At 44.4% G+C, this 24,537-nt stretch overlaps 1 protein-coding gene across 5 annotated transcripts in view; it reads right to left on the bottom strand.

The window, feature by feature from the left end:
• LOC137564229 (gamma-aminobutyric acid receptor subunit gamma-2) overlaps nucleotides 1-24,537 on the bottom strand; it is a 217,733-nt gene that overhangs the window by 65,716 nt on the left and 127,480 nt on the right. For all 5 annotated transcript variants that reach the window (XM_068277824.1, XM_068277825.1, XM_068277828.1 and 2 more), the window contains one exon: nucleotides 11,639-11,776. In XM_068277824.1, coding sequence (XP_068133925.1) covers nucleotides 11,639-11,776 — 138 coding nt within the window. The remainder of the gene's footprint in view (nucleotides 1-11,638; nucleotides 11,777-24,537) is intronic.

Raw genomic sequence — 24,537 nt, 5'->3', positions numbered from 1 at the left:
CGCCACTGCATACCTGTTCTCGCCATGGTGCGCACCAGTCCAGCACGGCCGTCACTACACAAACAGCTGTTTGCGGTGCGTTACACGGTGAGTTTGGTGTGTCAGTGTGAAGCAGTACCTTAATTACACTACCTGATTGATGTATACACATGCAAGATGTTTTAAAGCACTTGGGCCTGTCATTTAGCATTCAATGTGATTTCTGCCCTTAAAACGCTGCTTTGCGTCAAATCCAGATTTTTCCGGGGGACTTTTGGCATGTATCCCACTCCTCCACCTGGGGGTCCAGGTGTTAGACCCCTTGAAACATCTTTTCCATCACTTTTGTGGCCTGCATAATTATTTTTTTTTTCAAAGTTTGCATCCCCATTGAAGTCTATGGTGGTTCGCGAACTTTTACGCGAACCGAACCTTACGCGGAAGTTCGCGAACCCGGTTCGCGAACCTAAAATCGGAGGTTCGGCCCCACTCTACGTGGCACTTTGCATGTGTTTGCACGTGGCACTTTGCATGTGGCACTTTGCATTTTGCACGTGTTTGCACGTGGCACTTTGTACTTTGCACTTGGCACTTTGCAGGTTGCACTTTGCACGTGTTTTCACGTGGCACTTTGCACGTGTTTGCACGTGGCACTTTGCACGTGGCCTTTGCACTTTGCACGTGTTGGCACGTGGCACTTTGCACTTTGCACATGTTTGCACACGGCACTTTGCACGTGGCACTTGGCACTTTGCACGTGGCACTTTGCACGTGTTTGCACGTGGAAATTTGCACATGTTTGCACATGGCACTTTGCACGTGTTTGCACGTGGCACTTTGCACTTTGCATGTGTTTGCACGTGGCACTTTGCATGTGGCACTTTGCATTTTGCACATGTTTGCACGTGACACTTTGTACTTTGCACTTGGCACTTTGCAGGTTGCACTTTGCACGTGTTTGCACGTGGCACTTTGCACGTGTTTGCACGTGGCACTTGGCAATTTGCATGTGGCACTTTGCACGTGTTGGCACGTGGCACTTTGTACTTTGCACGTGTTTGCACATGGCACTTGGCACTTTGCATGTGGCACTTTGCACGTGTTTGCACGTGGCACTTTGCACATGTTTGCATGTGGCACTTTGCACATGTTTGCACGTGGCACTTTGCACTTGTTTGCATGTGGCACTTTGCACTTAGCACGTGGCTCTTTGCATGTGTTTGCACGTGGCACTTTGCACTTTGCATGTGTTTGCACTTTGCACTTTACACGTGGCACTTTGCACGTTGCACTTTGCACGTGTTTGCACATGGTACTTTGCACTTTGCACGTGTTTGCACGTGGCACTTTGCACATGTCTGCACATGGCACTTTGCACTTGGCACTTTGCACGTGGCACTTTGCATGTGTTTGCACGTGGCACTTGGCACTTCACATGCCACGTGCCAAGTGCCCCATGCCAAGTGCCACTGCCAAGTGCCACGTCCGGCATGCTCCTGGCAGAAATTACACCTGCTGCTGCTGCTCTATTGCCCTGCTCGTGCTGCCTTTGCTGCTCCCACCACCAGGGTGCCACAGGCCACTGCTGCTGTGCTGATACCACCTATATTTAACCCAAAACACAATTGCTGCGTAATTTTTTGGAGGTGTCTGGGCTAAAAACTACCATGTCCCAGTTGTGCGGTTGGACTTTAGACACAATGTGGGCTGCACGACCGCTGTCTGGAAGCTAGGCCTGATGTTAATTGACAACCATTTTTTGTTGTTGTTTTTTTGGGGGATTTTAAGTCCTCACATCATCAATTAGTGTTCCCCTTTAAAAATAATGATGCTGCATGCCTCATTGACCCTAAAAAACGTTTTTAAAGAAATTTAAAGGGCACTTCCGGGTTTTCTACCTGAATATCCGAACTTGCCCAAATATCCCGGATATTAGGGTCGGATATCCGATTCGGATTGGAAATTTTGGAAATCGGATATCTGACCCGGATCGGATATCTGGGTATCCGGATGCGAATCGAATCTGGATTTTGAAAAGGGGTATCCGGGCAGCACTGGTTATGAAAACAACTTGGCTGGAAAAAGGTGAAGTGAATGAGGCCAGTAGTGTAGTGTATGTATTAACACTAACTAGAACATAAGAAGACCTATAGAAATGTGAAAATGTATTAAAAAGGCTTAATTAAGCTAATTACAGAAATCTGTGAGTAAGGATTTCTAGAGTGTTTGTAGTGTAAATATATGTTTACAGCCATTGTGATAGAAAAGGACAGTGGAATTTTTAGATTTTCCATTAATTACAGAGGAGACAACTAACAAGGTCAAACTTTATTAGTACAAGCAGTTTTGTGCTATGAAACATTCATTTCAGTGCTTATTTCTATGGGATTTAATGCATGTAAAGGCCACACTAGATCGATAATATGTCTATACATGCCTCTCTATTATTAGGCAGAGGTCTCTATATTACTGTAAAGGCTGTCTGTCAGACAAACCTCCTCAACACATGTGTTAGTTATACTCATGTTTCATCAATATGGTTGAAGTCAATCTGATTATAATATATAGTTTCTCCAGTCTATAATATTTTTAATGCAACTACATTCTCAAAGGGGCACTATGGCAAAAGATTGTAAAATTTAAAATATGTGCAAACATAAACAATTAAGAAGTATGTTTTTTTCCAGAGTAAAATGAGCCATAAATTACTTTTCTCCTATGTTGCTGTCACTTACAGTAGGTAGTAGAAATCTGACAGAAGTGACAGGTTTTGGACTAGTTCATCTTTTCATAGGGGATTCTCAGCAAGGCTTTTATTCTTTATAAAGATATTCCCTAAAAAGGATTTTAACAATGATGCTGGCCAGCTTCCCTGCTCGCTACACAGCTTGGACAGAGCAACTGTCATTCACTAAGTGCTTTTGAAAATAAATAAATCCCTGAGAATCCCCTCTGAAGTGATGAACTAGTCCAAAATTTGTCGCTTCTGTCAGATTTCTACTACCTACTGTAAGTGACAGCAACATCGGAGAAAAGTAGTTTATGGCTCATTTTACTCTGGAAAAAATGCACTTCTTATTTGTTTATGTTTGCACATATTTAAGTTTTACAATTTTCACCATTTTGCCTCTTTAATACTTTAATTTAGTTTGGATATTTTATCAATATGAGCAGCTTGCATGATCAATCATAAATCTGGGTTATTCCTTAAAGAGAATTTGTACTCTAAAATGCTTACATTAAAAAGCATACCATTCTATTCATTATGTTCTCCTGGGCCCCTCTTTGCTGTTTCTGCCACTCCCTGCTGCAATCCTGGCTTGTAATTGCCAGTTTTAGGCAGTGTTTACAAACAAAAGACATGGCTTCTAACCAGCATGTGATAGGCTGAGAAAAGCTCAGTCTGTAACTCATACAGACCAGCAAGAAAGTAAGACTGGGTCTCCATCTGGATTTATGCAGTTATAGCAGAAAACTTTTTATTCCATAGCAGCAAAAAGCACACAACGTTTCGGCACTAGGCCTTTGTCAAGCCTAGTGCCGAAACGTTGTGTGCTTTTTGCTGCTATAATAAACACAAACTGCGCCTGCCAAAGTACAAACGGGTGCAATAGCATATGCTTCAATCGAGTGTTCGCTATCACAAGTCCTTGAATATCAGTCTATAGTGCTGTGACAGCGCTCCTCTTCTTTTCTACAATTTAAACATAGAAAAAACAATCGCACATAGTGCATTACTGTGAATCACAAAGTACAGTTCCCCACACGTGCATAAGTGCTCAATTGTGCATCACTCGTGGTCTCTACAGCTCCTCCACACTAGCAGCTCACCAGATTGACACCACCTCACAGTCCAGGTGGGTCTAGCGCTTAGCCTATAGAGCGGCCAACTCCAATGACACTTCCACGATAGTTTAGTTCACAATTGGATGATCCATATTTAATGACAAGTTCTACATGAAAAACATATAAGAACACACATAGCATAAAACCGTTGGGCTAAAAGTTATGGCCTGCGCAATATCAGCGCACTCACTTGTGTAGGAGGGTAACAGGCATTTCAGGCATTGCAGCCTAGCAATAAAGCTTCTCTGCTGGCGGTGTCGGCGTCCCGAACTTCCCCGCTCCTCGTGGCAGCCTGTCTCCTGACCTTCCAGATCCCAGTGACGTCAACGCTCCTGGTCACGCCCGACGCGTTTCGTCCAATGGACTCATCAGGGGCTAAACTATCGTGGAAGTGTCATTGGAGTTGGCCGCTCTATAGGCTAAGCGCTAGACCCACCTGGACTGTGAGGTGGTGTCAATCTGGTGAGCTGCTAGTGTGGAGGGGCTGTAGAGACCACGAGTGATGCACAATTGAGCACTTATGCACGTGTGGGGAACTGTACTTTTTGCTGCTATGGAATAAAAAGTTTTCTGCTATAACTGCATAAATCCAGGTGGAGACCCAGTCTTCCTTTCTTGCTGGTTTGATTTATGTGCACCTTGTTGGATTCAGATGCAGACTGGTTGACTCCCTGGTGTTGAATCTCTACTACACAGTTGAGCTCTGGGACCTCGTTTTCTCTGTGTAACTCATACAGAGCCTGGAGGGGGCTTGAAGAGGGTGTGTATAACTTCTATCCTATCACAGAAGAGCAGCACATTCCTGCCTCAGCCGACAAACCCGGCAAAAGAAAGAAGCTTAGATTATATAACAGATGTAATACAGCAACTGTGCAACTAGGAAAGGCTGCAGTAAGAGAGGCCACATTAGAACAGGTATAGGAACTTATAGAATAGAAGAAATAAGGCTGAATATTTTGTTACAGAGTTTCTTTAAAGTGAACCAGAGGTGAAAATAAACTGATGAGGTAAACAATTGTATGTACCCTCCTACTCCTAAAAAATACCTTTTTAGATATCCCACAGTTTTATTTTGTATTTAAATATTTAGTAAGTAGATTGAATGTTTTGTTGTCTCTGCTCAGTGGCAGTCTATTAAGTGTCCCAGAGTAAAAAAACATGAACTATTGACCTTTTTCTTAACTCATTCTACTAACCTTAATGTCACTTTCAATCCAGTCTGCAATTTTATTTTTTTCTCTGCAGACTGGATCCAACATGACATTAAGGTTTTTAAATAGGTGATGGTTGTACTTATACTCAGCAATATGATGTAATATGTATATAGTCTTTGCATATACTTGCATTGTCAGGCATTGAACAATACTAATATGTGTACTGCAATTATGCTAATTAAAATACACAGTTAAAGCAGATCCGAGATGAAAAACTAACTATAACAAGTACATTGTCTATATATCTTATCTAAAGTTTAAATTTAGCTGCAAACCGCTTAAATAGTTTATGATTATTTATTCCTGTGATACAATGTGGTCAGCCATGTTCTGTTTGTCACATTGTCACAGGCTGAGGGCTGGAGAGGCTATCAGCTTGCCTGTGTGTAATGTGACAAATTCAGTCCCCTATCCTCCTCCCTCCTCCCCTCTGCCTCTTAAATCTCTGGCTACTAACCTCCTCCTCCTCATGCCCAGACTGAGCTCCCATAAGCCCTTGCTACAGTGCCAAAAGCTAAAAAAGCTGTGGGCGAGGCTTGTTTAGTTTATAGGGAATTAGAGTAGTAGAACAAAACAAAAAAAGTATTTGGCTTGAGGAATGCCCTATAAACTATATGAAAGGAACACAATTATGCAATGAGTAAAAGTTTCTCGGATCCACTTTAAGCAGCATTTTCTAGTTTTGGTGTGGTTTTCTACATATTGTGGGTTTTTTTTGCTTACCAGTGCTGGTACCTGCATTTTACACATATTATAAATCGACCAAAAGTTTTCTTTGGCTGTTATGTTGACTTTTCTAAAAATTAACTCTTTTGGGCAGCAAAATACGAGTAAAGCCTGGTTATTTACATGTTTTGCATTGTACATACACATGTTTATCTCCTCATGTCACACATCGCCTCGGATACACTTTAGATTTCAGTAACAACATTGCTGAGTGAGAAGCGAAAGAACTTGAAGAACAATAGGACAAGACACAGAACATTTATATTGCTCTTTTCTCCTGGGCGGCTCATAACAATTCAGGACTGCAGCCACTTAGGGCACGCTCCACAAGCAACCAGGATCATTAGGGACTCTTGCCCGAAGACTTCTTACTGTTTTACATACTGGCTTGAGCCGGGATTCTAACCTTGGTCCAAGTGTGTGCGTGTGTGTGTGTGTGTGTGTGTGTGTGTGTGTGTGTTTGTGTGATGTGTGTGATTGTGTGTGTGTGTGTGTTTGTGTGTTTGTGTGTGTGTGTGTGATGTGTGTGTGATGTGTGTGTGTGTGTGTGTGTGTGATGTGTGTGTGTGTGTGTGTGATTTGTGTGTGTGTGTACGTGTGTGTGTGTGTACGTGTGTGTGTATGTGTATGTGTGTGTGTGTGTATGTGTGTGTGTGTGTACATGTGTGTATGTGTGTGTGTACGTGTGTGTGTGTATGTGTGTGATGTGTGTGTTTACGTGTGTGTGTTTGTGTGTACGTGTGTGTGTGTACGTGTGTACGTGTGTGTGTGTACGTGTGTGTGTGTGTGTGTGTACGTGTGTGTATGGGGGGGGAGTAAGGTTGGGCCAGGGGGACTTTGAGCTAGGCATTGCCAGGGAAGATGGGTTAGGTATCCAGAGGGAGGGCTTGTGTGAGGGTAAGGTTAGGTTAGGTCATAGTAAAAAATTGGTAGAGCTTACCAACTATTAACTAGTACAATGCGTTATATGATATTATTGATCCCTATATAGCAAGCTCTATCTTAAAGGAGTCATCAGGCGATTATAAAGAAAATAAATGCTACTTACCCGGGGCTTCCTCCAGCCCTAAGCTCCCAGCATGTCCCTCGCTGCAGCTCTGCGGTGAGCCGTTCGCCTGTAAAGCTTCCCGGTCCCCGGCAATGACGTCAGGCTGACTTGGCCTGACGTCACCGCCACGTGGTTCAGAGCTTACTGCACAGACACAGTAGTTCTGTGCCTGCGTAGTACGCTCCGGTCCATGTGGTGGTGATTGACAGCACTGCTCACGCAGGCGCAGTACAGGCCGACCTCCGGGTCGGCCTGACGTCATCACTGGGGACCAGGAAGCTTCACAGGCGAACGGCTCACCGCAGAGCTGCAGCGAGGGACATGCTGGGAGCTTGGGGCTGGAGGAAGCCCTGGGTAAGTAGCACTTATTTACCTTATAATCGCCTGATGACTCCTTTAACATTACACCTTCAAATTCGCTTTGGAGGGTTGCACCATACATACTGAATGCTTCTGGAATTAAAATGAGTTCAAATATCATTCTACTTCTTTGACAAAGTGGAATTGTTTTGGACAACACATAGGTGACACATTTTTTTTCTACCCGTAAGCAGTGATGAGCGAAAAGGCCAATATTCTTTTCTTGCATACATTTTTGTGAAAATAATGTTAAATTCGACTTTCCAACAAAAATGCCATGGAAAATCATTTTGTAATAAGTTTGTGATTCTTCAAAGTTTTTGCAGTAAAAATAATCATTTTATACGTTTTTTATGAATTTTCGCAAATTTGTTCCATTTGAGGATTTTGCAAAAATACAATAATACAAAAATAAGTGAATAAAGCCATTCTAATTTAACAAATTATTTACAAAAATGTGCATGTGTTTACAAAGTTGATTTAAAACAAATATATAGCATTTTTGGAAAAAGGACATTTTTGGCAAAAATATATTAAAGTCAAAGGGGTATATGAATTTTTATTTCTATGGATTGTCATATTTTCACAAAACTTCTTATTTTGTCAGAGATTCAATGTATTTTCCTGGAAATCTGTTGTGGTACAAACAATTTCCTGTATGATAATCACAACAATATGGAAAATGAGTTTATTTGTTTACCTATTGTAAGATGACCTTAACCACTTCACCACTGAGGGGGTTTACCCCCTGACCACCAGAGCAATTTTCACCTTTCAGCGCTTGTGATAAGTAATGATAACTTTATCATTACTTATCACAATTAAACGATCTATATCTTGTTTTTTCCACCACCAATTAGGCTTTCTTTAGGTGGGACATTATGCCAAGAATTATTTTATTCTAAATGTGTTTTAATGGGAAAATAGGAAAAATGTGGGAAAAAATTAATTATTTTTCAGTTTTCGGCCATTATAGTTTTTAAATAATGCATGCTACTGTAATTAAAACCCATGAAATGTATTTGCCCTTTTGTCCCGGTTATAAAACCATTTAAATTATGTCCCTATCACAATGTTTGGCGCCAATATTTTATTTGGAAATGAAGGTGCATTTTTTTCAGTTTTGCGTCCATCCCTAATTACAAGCCCATAGTTTATAAAGTAACAGTGTTCTACCCTCCTGACATAAATATTTAAAAAGTTCAGTCCCTAAGGTAACTATTTATGTATTTTTTTTATTGTACATTTTTTAATTTTTTTTTATTACAAAAATAAAAAATTGGGAGTGTGGGAGGTAATGAGTTAATTTTTTGTGTAAAAGTAATTTATTTGTATGTAAAAAATGTGTAGGGTGTAGTTTACTATTTGGCCACAAGATGGCCACAGTAACTTTTTGCTTTAATGCGACCTCCAAGCGCCCTTCCGGAAGCTTGGAGGAAGTACTTGGAGGCTGGGTAAGTTTGTATCGTTTCACAATGATCTCGCTGCCCATCGGAGAGCAGCGGATCATTGCGGGGCTAAGATCAACGAACGGGAGTGGATTTTCCCGTTCATTGATCTCCGGGCGAGCGGGCGGCGGCGTGTTTACTAGCGGTGAGCGGCGTGTTTACGAGCGGGAGCGCGGACAGCGGCGGGAGTGCGCAAAGTACGGATTTCTCCGTCCCTGGGGGTTAAAGGATGGAAAAAGGGACAGAGAAATCCGTACGGACGGGGGTAAAGTGGTTAAATTAGTGCTATTATCTTATATGGTGATATATTTCAATAAATTATCATGCTTGCAAAACTTTGGAACTGTAGGTATTTTTTTTTACTATAATTGTACACCTATAATAACTACTTATGTCGTTTCATGACCCTGGTTTTGTCAAGTTAGTGTCATTATCCATTATGGTGATATATTTTAATACATTATTTTGATTGCATAGCTTTGAAACTGTAGGTATGTGTGGTGTTCATGACATTTTTTATGTTACTACTGTAAAACAGATGGTGGTGGTATTTACTTTTATAGGGCTGGGACCCTGGCTTTGTTAAGTTACATTTAACCTCCTTGCCGGTTCAATTCCTCCGGCAAGGAGGCAGCGCAGGAGTTTTTTTTTTTTTGTATAAATCATGTAGCGAGCTGAGGGCTCACTACATGATAGCCGCTGAGCAGCGGCATCACCCCACCCACTCCGATCGCCTTCGGCGATCAGAGTATGCAGGAAATCCCGTTGAGAACGGGATTTCCTGCAGGGCTTCCCCGGTCGCCATGGCGACGGGGCAGGATGACGTCACCGGCGTCATGGACGTCGGGACGTCATGGGGAATCCCGATCCGCCCCTCAACGCTGCCTGGCACTGATTGGCCAGGCAGCGCAGGGGTCTGGGGCGGGGGGGAGCGGCTCGGCGCGGCGGATTCCGGTGGATCGGCGGCGATCGGAAGTTACAAGCAGCTAGCAAAGTGCTAGCTGCTTGTAACAAAAAAAATTATGCAAATCGGCCCAGCGGGGCCTGAGCAATCCTCCTGCGCAGGTTACCCCAAACTAAGTTCGGGATAACCGTCAAGGAGGTTAACAAACATTTCAATAATGTTTTTCTTTTCACGATACCTTATATGTTTAAATGCATGGGAGGTATTAGTGCTATTCATGGATTTAATAGTCAAGCTCTTGAAGGAAAATGTGGCTGGGGGAGGAGGACGCAATACGCTGCTTGAGTTTAACGTTAAATATTTTTCCAGCAAAGCAATGTGGTTCATGTTTATGATGACTTTTGTTTTGTTATTATTGATTTATCAAACTCCAACATATTTCATTGTTTTTTATTTTGTGACTTAACCATTTCTGGACCAGCACCCTCTGCCCCCTTAAGGACCAGAGGGTGCTGGTCCAGCAAACCGCCGCTTCCCGACGAATCGCCGCAAGTTACTGTCGCTCCCGCCGGACACGCCGCTCTGTCCCCGCCGCAGGCTGCTCTCTCTGCCGTCGCTATGACGGCAGAGCGTTGTGCGCCGGTCAGGAGCCGCTTTCATTGGCTCCTGACCTTTCATTCCATGTAAGCCAATGAAAACGGCTCATGCCCGGCTCACAGTGCTCTGTCGTCATAGAGGCGGCAGAGCATCACATCGCGGCGGGGGCAGAGCGGACCGAGCGATGGGGACGGGCGGGGGCGCCCGGTCAATGGGACGTAGAGCTTACGTCCGGTCAGGCCCACAGCGCCCCCTGCCCGCCGTAGATTTATACTCGCTCGGTCCGCAGGTAGTTAAAGTGGACCTGAACTCTGCACAGGGCACAAGGAAAACAGAGAGAAATGCATCCTGTGTGTTTTTAGAGAGAAGAGTCTGTCTAATTCCCCCTCATCTGTAAGTAATCACAAGTGTAATTTAATCTCTCAGCTATGTCAGCACAAAAATATTCGTCAGTTCTCGGCAGACACAGCAACTATCAAACACAGGATGTTAACCCTTTGTCTACTTCCTTGAAAGCAGGAAGTTCTGAGTTCAGGTCCGCTTTAATGACGCCAACTTACAAACTGTACCAGACCAGCTGTTCAGCTCCCCTGTGGTAGGATATGATAATGTAAGAGTTATAAGTCTTATCACCTTTTAGCAGATGATTTTAGTAAAGCCAAGACTGTTCTGCTCTTCAGTGATCTCCTCTCAGTAAAACAATAGTAAATAAGGTCATTAGTGTATATGTAATGGCCAGAATCTGAAGTCTGGCCCATTTGGCATCTGGGAGGCCAACATGCTAAGTGGCCGGCTACTTCAGCCAATATGCAAACAAATTGCATTGACTGCAGTTTTCAGATTTTGGGCAGCCAGCACGATAATGACAGAACCTGGCCAGCCAAGTCCCGAGGGAGGCAAACAGCTGAAGTTTCAGTGGCGGTATATGCATTCCCGTCTTCTCCCCCTTGCCCATGTGTCATCTTCTCACATCTGTCTGTCTCCAGGCTGGAAATACACCGCCCAGCGTGCCTGTAGTCTCTTCTTCCCTGCTGTGTGAGTGTGGAGTCTCCAGCTTTTATTGCAGCCTGTGTTTCAGGTATTCACTTCCATATAAAAACATTACCCATACGGCAGCAAATAGGATGCACTAAAAACCAGAGACCACACACACACACACACACACAACCAGCAGGAAGGAAGAGAGTACAGACATGTTGGGACTGGTAGCCCTGTATAGAATATTTCCTAATTGGAGACGGGGTGAGAGGACACAGGGACAGATGCCGCAGCTGAACTGTTTTCTCTGCTACGGCTCTCCATGAAAGCCTTTCTTCGAGACTTGGCCTTCTGGCTCTTGTCAGGTTGCATTCTGGCTGGCCTAAGTCCTAAAGGTGTTATTGCTTCTTGCATTGGCCACATCAGTCGGCCATTTTGTCTATTGACCGGGCAGATACTCAAGTGGCCAACTTCAGGATATGGTCATGATATATATACAGTATAGCTTTATGGTAATCAAGATTTGCTTTTTTGTTACCTGAGGTTGTTTTTACTTCTTCGGTTGTGTTTCTTAGTCCTACAAACGAGAACTGGTAAAGTCTCCATGAACGCACATCTCCCACCTCAACCGAGCTTCGCTTCCACTGGTAGAGTATTTCTTCCTTTGGATAACCATCTTTAATGCAAATAAAATATAAGACTTAGACTTGATTTTATTCTACAGGGATTTAATTTCATAACCAAACATACATTTTTCGTGGCATAGATATGGAACCTATTATGGGAATTACTATTTCTTTACTAAAAGATTGTATTAGCTATATACTTTTACTTCATGAAGCGTAAACAAATCCTCAAGTAACACCTTGTCCCATCTCTGCCCAAAGAGTGCTACCAAAGAGTCCTTTTTTTGTTTTTAGGGTACATAATCAAAGGTTTGTTCACTTCCCAAAATCCACCCCTTAAAGAAAACCTGTAACGACAAAAAGTTCCCCTGGGGGTACTCAACTCGGTAGGGGGAAGCCTCCGTATCCTGTCGAGGCTTCCCCTTTCCTCCTGTGTCCCACGACGGTCTAGCTCTGGCACTCCAAACGGCGGGGATGTAAATATTTACCTTCCCGGCTCCAGTGCAGGTGCAGTATCGGCTCTCCATTTGGAGATAGGCGGAAATAGCCACTCGCTGTCGGGCCGCTCTACTGCACAGGCGCAAGTCTCCTGCATCTGCGTATTAGAGTGGACCTGACGGAGATCAGCTATTTCAGCCTATTTCCATGCTAAGAGCTGCAACAGCGCCCCCGCTGGAGCCAGAAAAGATAAATAAATGTAGCTTATCAGGCTTGTCGATCCTGGATTGCCGGAGACTTCGGGGGAGCCAGCGCTTGATTGCCTGCAGCTATGGCGGACGGGGAAGCTTCATTGGGACCCTCAGGCTTCCTTCTACCGAGGTGAGTACCCCCCGGGGAACTTTTTTTTTGTTACAGGTTCTCTTTAAAGCGGACCTCCAATGTAAATGAAAGTTAGCGTTAGGGACACTAACATTATATGTTAAGCAAATTATGATAGCCACAATTTATTTTATTTACTCCCTCCGCGCACGCTACCCCATATAAGGCAAAGGCTCCACCCCTGTCAAGCAATGATGCCATGGAAATTTTTCAGGAAGCTAGGTTACCTCCTTCACAGCCCAGCCTACAGCTTAATAGCCTGCCTCCAGCTCTGTAGTCTCAGCGTAATCGTGCAATGTTCCTCGTTGAGGAGAGGGGTCATTTTGTGTGATTATGCTGCAACCACAGAGCTGGGAAAGGCTAAGGAGCTGGAGGCTAGGCTGTGGAGGAGGTAACCCAGCCTCGAGAAAAACACCATGGTGTTATAGTGTGAAGGTGTGGGGTCTTCACCTTATATGGCATAGTGTGGGCAGAGGGTGTTTATAAAGGAAATTGTGGCTATCATATTACCTAATAATATATAATGAAAACAGCATACAAAGTTAGTGTCCCTGACACTAACTTAAATTTACAGTGGGTGAGAAAGGCAAGGGTTAGCTTCGAAGCCACAAAACATACAGGTAGGTTAAATGGCTCCTCCTACAGTGTGACCTTAAAGGAAATAATCCTAATTTCAAGCATAGATTAACACTCATCCATCTACATATATTTTGGTACACCAAGATTTGCCCACCGTATGCCTAAAATTTACCTTTAAAACATTAGTGAGCTTATGTTTAACCACTTCCCGACCGCCGTATATACAATTGGCGGCTGGGAAGTGGACGCCGCAAGGACCGCCGTATTGACAAAATGCGGCGGTCCTTGTATGGGCATGGGCGGAGCGATCGCGTCATCCGTGACGCGATCCTCCGCCTCCGCCTGGCGCCGCTCACCCGCCGCAACATCCCGCCGGCCATACGGAAGCGCCGGCGGGATGTTAACCCGACGATCGCCGCATACAAAGTGTATAATACACTTTGTAATGTTTACAAAGTGTATTATACAGGCTGCCTCCTGCCCTGGTGGTCCCAATGTCCGAGGGACCACCAGGGCAGGCTGCAGCCACCCTAGTCTGCACCAAGCACACTGATTTCCCCCCCCCTGCCCCAGATCGCCCACAGCACCCATCAGACCCCCCCCTGCCCACCCCCCAGACCCCTGTTTGCACCCAATCACCCCCCTAATCACCCATCAATCACTCCCTGTCACTATCTGTCAACGCTATTTTTTTTTATCCCCCCCTGCCCCCCGCTCCCTCCTGATCACCCCCCCACCCCTCAGATTCTCCCCAGACCCCCCCCCCCAGACCCCTTCCCCATGTACTGTATGCATCTATCCCCCCTGATCACCTGTCAATCACCTGTCAATCACCCGTCAATCACCCCCTGTCACTGCCACCCATCAATCAGCCCCTAACCTGCCCCTTGCGGGCAATCTGATCACCCCCCCACACCAATAGATCGCCCGCAGATCCGACATCAGATCACCTGCCAAATCCATTGTTTACATCTATTCTCTCCTCTAAACACCCACTAATTACCCATCAATCACCCATCAATCACCCCCTATCACCACCTGTCACTTTTACCTATCAGATCAGACCCTAATCTGCCCCTTGCGGGCACCCAATCACCCGCCCACACGCTCAGATTGCCCTCTGACCCCCCCTTATCAATTCACCAGTGCATTAATTACATCTGTTCTTCCCTGTAATAACCCACTGATCACCTGTCAATCACCTGCCAATCACCTATCACCCATCAATCACCCCCTGTCACTGCCACCCATCAATCAGCCCCTAACCTGCCCCTTGCGGGCAATCTGATCACCCACCCACACCATTAGATCGCCCGCAAACCCGCCGTCAGATTACCTCCCAAATGTATTGTTTACATCTGTTATCTTCTCTAAACACCCACTAATTACCCATCAATCACCCATCAATCACCCCCTATCACCAACCGTTACTGTTACCTATCAGATCAGACCCTAATCTGCCCCTTGCGGGCACCCAATCACCCGCCCACACGCTCAGATTGCCCTCAGACCCCCCCCCCCCCCTTATCAATTCGCCAGTGCATTAATTACATCTGGCCTTCCCTGTAATAACCCACTGATCACCTGTCAATCACCTGCCAATCACCTATCACCCATCAATCACGCCCTGTCACTGCCACCCAACAATCAGCCCCTAACCTGCCCCTTGCGGGCAAACTGATCACCCACCCACACCAATAGATCGCCCGCAGATCCGACATCAGATCACCACCCAAGCGCAGTGTTTCCATCTATTCTCTCCTCTAAACACCCACTAATTACCCATCAATCACCCATCAATCACCCCCTATCACCACCTGTCACTGTTACCCATCAGATCAGACCCTAATCTGCCCCTTGCGGGCACCCAATCGCCCGCCTACACGCTCAGATTGCCCTCAGACCCCCCCTTATCAATTCGCCAGTGCAATATTTACATCTGTTCTCCCCTGTAATAACCCACTGATTACCTGTCAATCACCTATCAATCACCCATTAATCACCCCCTGTCACTGCCACCCATCAATCACCCCCTTTCACTGCCACCCATCAATCACCCGCTATCACTGCCACCCATCAATCAGCCCCTAACCTGCCCCTTGCGGGCAATCTGATCACCCACCCACACCAATAGATCGCCCGCAGATCCGACGTCCGATCACCTCCCAAGTGCAGTGTTTACATCTGTTCTCTACCCTAAACACCCACTAATTACCCATCAATCACCCCCTGTCACTGCTACCTATCAGATTAGACCCCTATCTGCCCCTAGGGCACTCAATCACCCGCCCACACCCTCAGAATGCCCTCAGACCCCAGCCCTGATCACCTCGCCAGTGCATTGCTTGCATCTATTTTCCCCTCTAACCACCCCCTGAGACACCCATCAATCACCTCCTGTCACCCCCCTAGCACTCCTATCCATCAGATCAGGCCCAATACAACCTGTCATCTAAAAGGACACCCTGCTTATGACCGGTTCCACAAAATTCGCCCCCTCATAGACCACCTGTCATCAAAATTTGCAGATGCTTATACCCCTGAACAGTCATTTTGAGACATTTGGTTTCCAGACTACTCACGGTTTTGGGCCTGTAAAATGCCAGGGCGGTATAGGAACCCCACAAGTGACCCCATTTTAGAAAAAAAGACACCCCAAGGTATTCTGTTAGGTGTATGACGAGTTCATAGAAGATTTTATTTTTTGTCAAAAGTTAGCGGAAATTGATTTTTATTGTTTTTTTTTCACAAAGTGTCATTTTTCACTAACTTGTGACAAAAAATAAAATCTTCTATGAACTCGCCATACACCTAATGGAATACCTTGGGGTGTCTTCTTTCTAAAATGGGGTCACTTGTGGGGTTCCTATACTGCCCTTGCATTTTAGGGGCCCTAAACCGCGAGGAGTAGTCTAGAAAACAAATGCCTCAAAATGACCTGTGAATAGGACGTTGGGCCCCTTAGCGCACCTAGTCTGCAAAAAAGTGTCACACATGTGGTACCGCCGTACTCAGGAAAAGTAGTATAATGTGTTTTGGGGTGTATTTTTACACATACCCATGCTGGGTGGGAGAATTTTCTATGTAAATGGACAATTGTGTGTAAAAAAATCTAACAATTGTCATTTACAGAGATATTTCTCCCACTTAGCATGGGTATGTGTAAAAATACACCCCAAAACGCATTATACTACTCCTCCTTCTACGGCGGTACCACATGTGTGGCACTTTTTTTACACCCTAAGTACGCTAAGGGGCCCAAAGTCCAATGAGTACCTTTAGGATTTCGCAGGTCATTTTGCGACATTTGGATTCAAGACTACTCCTCACGGTTTAGGGCCCCTAAAATGCCAGGGCAGTATAGGAACCCCACAAATGACCCCATTCTAGAAAGAAGACACCCAAAGGTATTCCGTACGGAGTATGGTGAGTTCATAGAAGATTTTATTTTTTGTCACAAGTTAGCGGAAAATGACACTTTGTGAAAAAAAACAATTAAAATCAATTTCCGCTAACTTGTGACAAAAAAATAAAAACTTCTATGAACTCACCATACTCCTAACGGAATACCTTGGGGTGTCTTCTTTCTAAAATGGGGTCATTAGTGGGGTTCCTATACTGCCCTGGCATTTTAGGGGCCCTAAACCGTGAGGAGTAGTCTTGAAACGAAATTTCTCAAAATGACCTGTGAAATCCTAAAGGTACTCATTGGACTTTGGGCCCTTTAGCGCAGTTAGGGTGCAAAAAAGTGCCACACACGTGGTATCGCCGTACTCAGGAGAAGTAGTATAATGTGTTTTGTGGTGTATTTTTACACATACCCATGCTGAGTGGGAGAAAGATCTCTGTAAATGGACAATTGTGTGTAAAAAAAATTAACAAATTGTCATTTACAGAGATATTTCTCCCACCCAGCATGGGTATGTGTAAAAATACACCCCAAAACACATTATACTACTTCTCCTGAGTACGGCAATACCACATGTGTGGCACTTTTTTGCAGCCTAACTGCGCTAAGGGGTCCAAAGTCCAATGAGCACCTTTAGGCTTTACAGGGGTGCTTACAATTTAGCACCCCTCAGGACAGTAAACACACCCCACAAATGACCCCATTTTGGAAAGTAGACCCTTCAAGGTATTCAGAGAGGGGCATGGTGAGTCCGTGGCAGATTTCATTTTTTTTTTTGTCGCAAGTTAGAAGAAATGGAAACTTTTTTTTTTTTCTCACAAAGTGTCATTTTCCGCTTACTTGTGACAAAAAATAATATCTTCTATGAACTCACTATGCCTCTCAGTGAATACTTTGGGATGTCTTCTTTCCAAAATGGGGTAATTTGGGGGGTATTTATACTATCCTGGAATTCTAGCCCCTCATGAAACATGACAGGGGGTCAGAAAAGTCATAGATGCTTGAAAATGAGAAAATTCACTTTTTGCACCATAGTTTGTAAACGCTATAACTTTTACCCAAACCAATAAATATACACTGAATGGGTTTTTTTTAATCAAAAACATGTTTGTCCACATTTTTCATGCTGCATGTATACAGAAATTTTACTTTATTTGAAAAATGTCAGCACAGAAAGTTAAAAAAATCATTTTTTTGCCAAAATTCATGTCTTTTTTGATAAATATAATAAAAAGTAAAAATCGCAGGAGCAATCAAATAGCACCAAAAGAAAGCTTTATTAGTGACAAGAAAAGGAGCCACAATTCATTTAGGTGGTAGGTTGTATGAGCGAGCAATAAACCGTGAAAGCTGCAGTGGTCTGAATGGAAAAAAAGTGGCCGGTCCTTAAGGGGTAGAAAGCCCTAGATCCTCAAGTGGTTAAAGGGAACCTGAAGTGAGAGGGATATTTAGGCTGCCATATTTATTTCCTTTTAAGCAATACTAGTTGCCTGGCTGTCCTGCTGACCCTCTGCCTCTAATACTTTTAGGCATAGCCCCTGAACAAGCATGCCACAAATCGGGTGTGTCCAACATTATTGTCAGATCTGACAAGATTAGCCACATGCTTGTTTATGATATTATTCAGACACTTCTGTAGCCAAATAGATCAGTAGGGCTGCCAGGCAACTTGTATTTATTAAAAGGAAATAAATATGGCAGCCTCCATATACCTCTCACTACAGTTGTTCGTTAAAACAAACCTGTGTCACACATGACACAACATCTGCTAAAGATAAGGTGGCCTGCCTCTCTAAAGTGCTTGTTTCAATAAGCAAGGCTGTAGAGATCTTTTTATTTACTTTATATTCTTATCCTATGCTTCCCAGTACCGAAGTGTAGCCAAACCCTCACCCATGCACTTGACCCTAGATCAGCTCTATATTGGAGCAATGGTTGGCTTATAGTTATGTAGGGGGGGAGTCAGAATGGCTACGGTCTGCAAAATCCCACCTATATGAAACCACCCAATTAGAGTAATGCTTTTTCCCGCTCGATCTGCGGGTCTATTGAGATCGATACGCCGCAGGAAGTGACGTCAGTGGAGCGCACGCTGGAACGAGGAAGAGGTGAGTGATCCCCGCCCGTTGCCTCTTATAGCTGCAGCCAGCGACGTAACTTTTTGAAGCTGGAGGGGAGCGGAGGACAGGGGACCCAGGCGGGGAGGGGTCGGTCCGACCCCCCCCTCCCCGCCGCTAGGCCCAATACCCCCTTCCTGCCCGCTATCCCCTCCAGCTCGGGCGGCCCCCCACACCCACGGACGGGCGGGTGCCGCCCCCCCAGAAGTGCCACCTGAGGCAAAAGTTTCACCCTGCCTCACGGGCGGGCCGGCCCTGCGCACAATAAATATGTATTCCAGTTAGTCAGTCTTTATTGCTATATATTCTATATTTTGTAATTATTACGTAATATCCTCCTGATATATTTTGTAGTAAACATCTATTGTATATTTACCTGATATTTACCTGTGTACCGACCTCTTGCTTGTTCCTGACCTCGCTCTAGTCTTGTCCTTCTGTACCGCTGCCATCTGATTTACGTTACCGACTCGGCCTGACCTTGACTCTGTCTCTGCCTGATCCTTGCAATACGACTGACATCTGATACACGTGTATTACCCTGCTAGTATTTAACTACGATTTAGTCTAACGATTTTGTACCTCGATATCTCTTACTTGTGCACAAGTCCTGACCGATAGACTTATCATATACTTTGTTGTATATTATCTGTGTGTGTTATCTCATCATGCAGCAGCGTGATAATTCTAATTTGTGATACTGTATGTTGTAATACTACTGACTTATATGTGTTTTTGATTTTCCGACAGCACTGGACCACCGTGGGAAGAGATTTCCACGTACTGCGCATGTGTAGGTTGCTCCTGGCGCAAGAAGTGTGAACAAGGACATGTGCGGTGGTCACCGACTGGCCAGTCGGTGAAAATAAATCTTAACCACTGCAGGGGACTGGAGGATCATTGATTGATGGCACAGGCACAGGGCGGCAGCAGGGGGCTGGTAGAAGCCCCAGGTAAGTTAAACTCTTTTTTATGTTTGGTTTGGGTTTCCTTTAAAATAGAAGATGAAATTTTCTCTCCTAGGAGAAAACTCAGGAGAAAAAGTTGATTGCATATTTTCCAGGGTCACTTAAAAGCAATAAGGAGGTTTCCACACTCAGGGCCGGCGCTACCATAGAGGCAAATGAGGCAGCTGCCCCAGGGCCCCAGAGCTTGTAGGGGCCCCCAGTGGCTACAAGAGGAAAAAAAATCAAATCGGCCTTATAGTTTTTGAGAAAATCGATTTTAAAGTTTCAAAGGAAAAAACATACACATTTAAAAACCTGCCGACTTTAATGGTTAATAGCAAATCCACCTTAAATGCTAGAAACCCTAAATTTGCAGGATATGTTAAGGAGATCATTAGGAATAAGAGGAAAAAACAATTTTTCAAAAAGACCTTATAGTTTTTGAGAAAATCGATGTTAAAGTTTCGAAGTAAAAAAGTATACTTTTAAATGCTGTAAGGCTGCTTGCACACCAAGAGGTTACAGGCGCACGTTAGTGCGCCTGTAACGCTCCCCCAACGCACAGCAATGTAACACAAGTGGGCTGTTCACACAGCCCACGTTGCGTTACATGTAACGCTGCACGTTCTGTGCAAAGTGCAGCATGCTACGGCGTTGGAGCGGCTATAGCCGCGTTAGACTGTTTGCACATGCGCAGTGGGGGGCGGAGGAGGCGGGGAGAGCCAGCTACAGTAGCCGCACACATGGCTACTTAATATTCACTGCACTGGCGGGCGCTGATTGGCCGGCGGGACCACGTGATGCGGAGTGTCTCGCTCCGCATCACGTGGTCCCACTGGCCAATCAGCGCCACTCTGGGAGACATTATAGGACTCGAGCCGCCTAACGCGGCTCACTCTACCGTCGGCTCTTGCAGCACCATACGTTGTGTTAGGTGCACGTTATGCGACCTTAACGTGCCACCTAATGCAACGTCTTGGTGTGCAAGAAGCCTTAATGTCACTTTTGGTAGCAAACCTAACGGTAGTGTAATTTTACATGCATCAAACAAAAGCGCAATAAATTTCCTGACAGGGTTTCCAGGGGGTCTATACGCAGCTGCAGCCGCAATATGGCTGTATGAAGATCCCTGGCATTTTTTTCTATTTTCCCAAAAAAAAATTTATGTTTAGAGTGTGGGAATTTTTTTTTTTTTAATTATGTGGCACCCCCCCTCCTGAAACTTTTTAACCCCTTGTCCCCCATGCAGGCTGGGATAGCCAGAATGTGGAGCTCCGACCGATTGGGACTTCACACCCTGACTATACCAGCTGCAAAAAAGGTCCCCTAATGCCAATTTTTGTTGCGGGGTATATGTTGGGGGGGGGGCTAGGTTTATTTTGCCCTGGGGCCCCATTGTTGCTTAAACCGGCCCTGTTCACACTGTTCTAGATACTTCTTAACACAATTCTAGACACCATTTGTCATGCTTCTCCTACAATGAAGAACATTTAAATGATCCAGCAAAATTAGGGTGATTGGCTATTGATTTATCAGCGTGTTTCTGTCATTCACTTCCTCTCTGTCTATGCTAACATGAGACGGAAATAGCTGATGCCAGATATGAGATTCAGATGGATAAGCAGTGCTTAGAAATTCACTTGTGGGGAGTTTTGGAGAGCAGAAGTAAAGGAAAAAGAAAACAGCACAGATAGCTGATAAATATTAAAGATGGTCATACAGTATACAACTCTGCTTTCGAATGGCACTGCGACTAACATCACCAACATTGTGGTTCTGCAATTCGAACGTCACGTCGATTGTAATGTTGATCATGGGGCTGATGGAAAACATATTTTTTCCCAATTAGACATTTTTGTCTAATCAAATGTCTGATTGGGCAAAAAAAAATGTATAGTATGTGGCCAACTTAAGTGTCCTCTTCAAGGAACCCAAACTAGAATGGATTGTAATGACATTGTTGATCGAGCAGCAATATAGAGTTGATTTAGAATAAGTACAGTTATCCTAGACAAAGAGATCTTACTGTGAATTCATGCTTGAAGCTACAGTCATGATGACTCATTTTGCTTTCATTATTTCTCATTGTCTGTTATGACCCAGGCCAGGGTTGCAAAGTCCAGTCACAAAACAGCAGAAATAATAAGCCAGAGTGACTCATGTTCTCCAATTATCAGCTCAGGAGGAGGATGACAGATCAGGCCTTACAGTCTATGTTTGTGGCTGAGCTATTTTAAAAGATAGGACTTTAAAGGAGTAATCAGGCTACTTATCTTACCCCATCTCTACTTACCAAGGGCTTCCTCCAGCCCCTCCGAGCTGGCATATCCCACCCCGCAGCTTCGCTCTCAGCTGCCGGCCCGGGGTCCTCGACTGTGTCTCACCAGGCCGTCCTATACTGTGCCTGTGCGAGCACCGCTGTCAATCAAGTCCACATTGTCTGGACTGTACTGTGCAGGTGCAGAACTACTGCACCTGTGAAGTTCAGTGCGGATAAAGTGGACTTGATTGACAGCGACATTCGCGCAGGCGCAGCAGAGGACTGGGACCCTGCGCTGGGCCGGCGCTGGGAGCGGAGCTGCAGCATGGGACATGTCTGCTGCAAGGGGCTGGAGGAATCCCCAGATAAGCAGACCCTTGGGGTAGGATAAGCAGCCTGATGACTCTTTTAAAGGGCCACTATTGAGAAAAATTGTAAAATGTAAAATACATGCAAACACATACACACAGCATTTTCTTCCAGAGTAAAATGAGCTTTAAATTGCTTCTCTCCAATGTTTCAGTTACTAACAGTAGTTAGTAGAAATCTGAAGGAGCTGACAGATTTTTGACTAGTTCATCTCATCATGGGGCACTCTGAGTATTTAGTTTATTCTTAGCAAAATCACTCCATGGAAGGGTTCTTTACAAAGATACAGGCCGCTCCCCCTTCTTGTTTGCACACTATTCTGGCAGTTGGACTGAGAAACTGCTCTTCACTAAGTGCTTTTGAAAGTAAAGTAAACCCTGAGAATCCCTCATGAGGAGATGGGCTAGTCCAAAACCTGTCAGTTCTGTCAGATTTCTACTACCTACCGTAAGTGACAGCAACATAGGAGAAAAGTAATTTATAGCACATTTTACTCTGGAAGTAAACATACTTTTTATTTTACAATTTTTTTTTCTCGCTACAGTGGTCCTTTAAACTAGTGGTCCTCCCCTTCTAGGCTAGCTGAATTCCTACACAACCCTGAGTTTCCTGAGGGCCTAAAAGGTCTTAACTTTAAATGGTGGACTAATAACAATATAAGTTCTATAAAGCACCTACTACACGGCGGTAAGATCCCCTCTAAACAAACTATGGTGTCGGATTTTTCAGTTCCACCAACAGAATTCTTCCGATTACACCAATTACACCATTACCTGTTCTCACTGGCTAGAGAAGGCCAAAGAATCCCTTTATCGACATTTGAATCTATTTGTATATCAGACCCACTACGTAAAGGTATATTGTCCCTACTATATTCCACGTTGAACGCTAAACCTCAGGATTATAAATACTCCTATCAGCTGGCCTGGGAGGGAGACCTGCAGAAAACTCTGGTTGATGAAGACTGGGGCCAGTGCTTTGATACACTCTCTAAAGGCAGTCTTTATGTAACCGATATGGAAGTTTCACTTCGACTCCTTCATAGATCATACATGGTTCCCGAGCGACTACATCGCATTTATGCTGACCAATCCAATCTCTGTTTCAGGGGATGTCCAGATGTGGGCTCATTATATCACATATGGTGGACCTGCCCGGAGGTAGCCTCTATATGGCGAAAAATTACCCAAAAACTTAAAAATATATTACTGATTAATATAGATCAAGACCCTGCCATCTGCCTGCTAGGCCTGCAACCCAAACATGTCACATTTGCACAGCATAAACTTATACAGTTTGCCATGAATGCAGCCAAAACCTTCATAGCCTCGCAGTGGCGTCAACCTAAGCTACTCTTTAGTAGAGTATTATATCGTATACATATTACAATGCTGAATGAGAAAATTAAGGCAAACCTCCTGGACAGGACTGACCAATTTGATAGGATCTGGCTCCCCTGGATACAGAATGTATCCTCCCCCGGTGTGAGAAGCCAACTGGGAGTCTTTTAGACCCCACTTTGGGCATACTGGTCTCAACTATCTACCCGCAAAAGATCTAAACTCTTCCTTCCTTCTCCTCCTCTATATATGATCTGGGATACTGGGGATCAGGTGACCAACAAGTTTAATTTTTCACTGTTTATGTTCTTTGTTGTTTTTGACCAGTACTACTGGTAAGTTGCTACTATATACTAGAAATAATAAGCTTTGGCTATCCTTTCTCAAGTTTGTACTCATTCTAAATCTCAGGATAACCTTTAGGTAGCTCCAGAAACTGGCTTTTGTATTAATATAACATTCCAAGAGCACGTGATGACTTGTTTTAATGCATATTTTTGTATGATTTCACTCTGTACCTAACACAAATTGGCACTGTGTGCTCACTGACTGTTTATAAATACTACTGAACGTATGTAACATCTATTTTTCTACGGCTACCCAATAAAGAAGAATTTGAAACTAAACTAGTGGTCCTCAAACTAAGGCCCGTGGGCCGAATGTGGCCCCCTGAGGCTTTTTTACCGGCCCCCCATACACAAAATGTATTATAGATGCAGTCAGCTACATCTTTAAATATTGGTGGTTCCCATATAGAATGAAGCCAGAAAGCAGTAATTTGCTGATTTCCAATCAAATTCCACATCAGGTGACTCTGTTGTCCAATTGGACTTCCGGTTGTCAACTGGGTATGCTTCACTGTCTGGCCCGCCAAGACTTCTACATCATTTTATGTATGCTCTGGCCCCCCAGCAGTCTGAAGTATGTTGACCCGGCCCTCGACCCAAAACATTTGGGGAACCCTGAAACAT

The sequence above is a fragment of the Hyperolius riggenbachi genome, chromosome 3, assembly GCF_040937935.1.
Source record: "Hyperolius riggenbachi isolate aHypRig1 chromosome 3, aHypRig1.pri, whole genome shotgun sequence".
NCBI classification, from domain to species: Eukaryota; Metazoa; Chordata; class Amphibia; order Anura; family Hyperoliidae; genus Hyperolius; species Hyperolius riggenbachi.
Note: the sequence above shows the minus strand (reverse complement) of the source record. Positions and strands in the feature narration are given on the sequence as shown.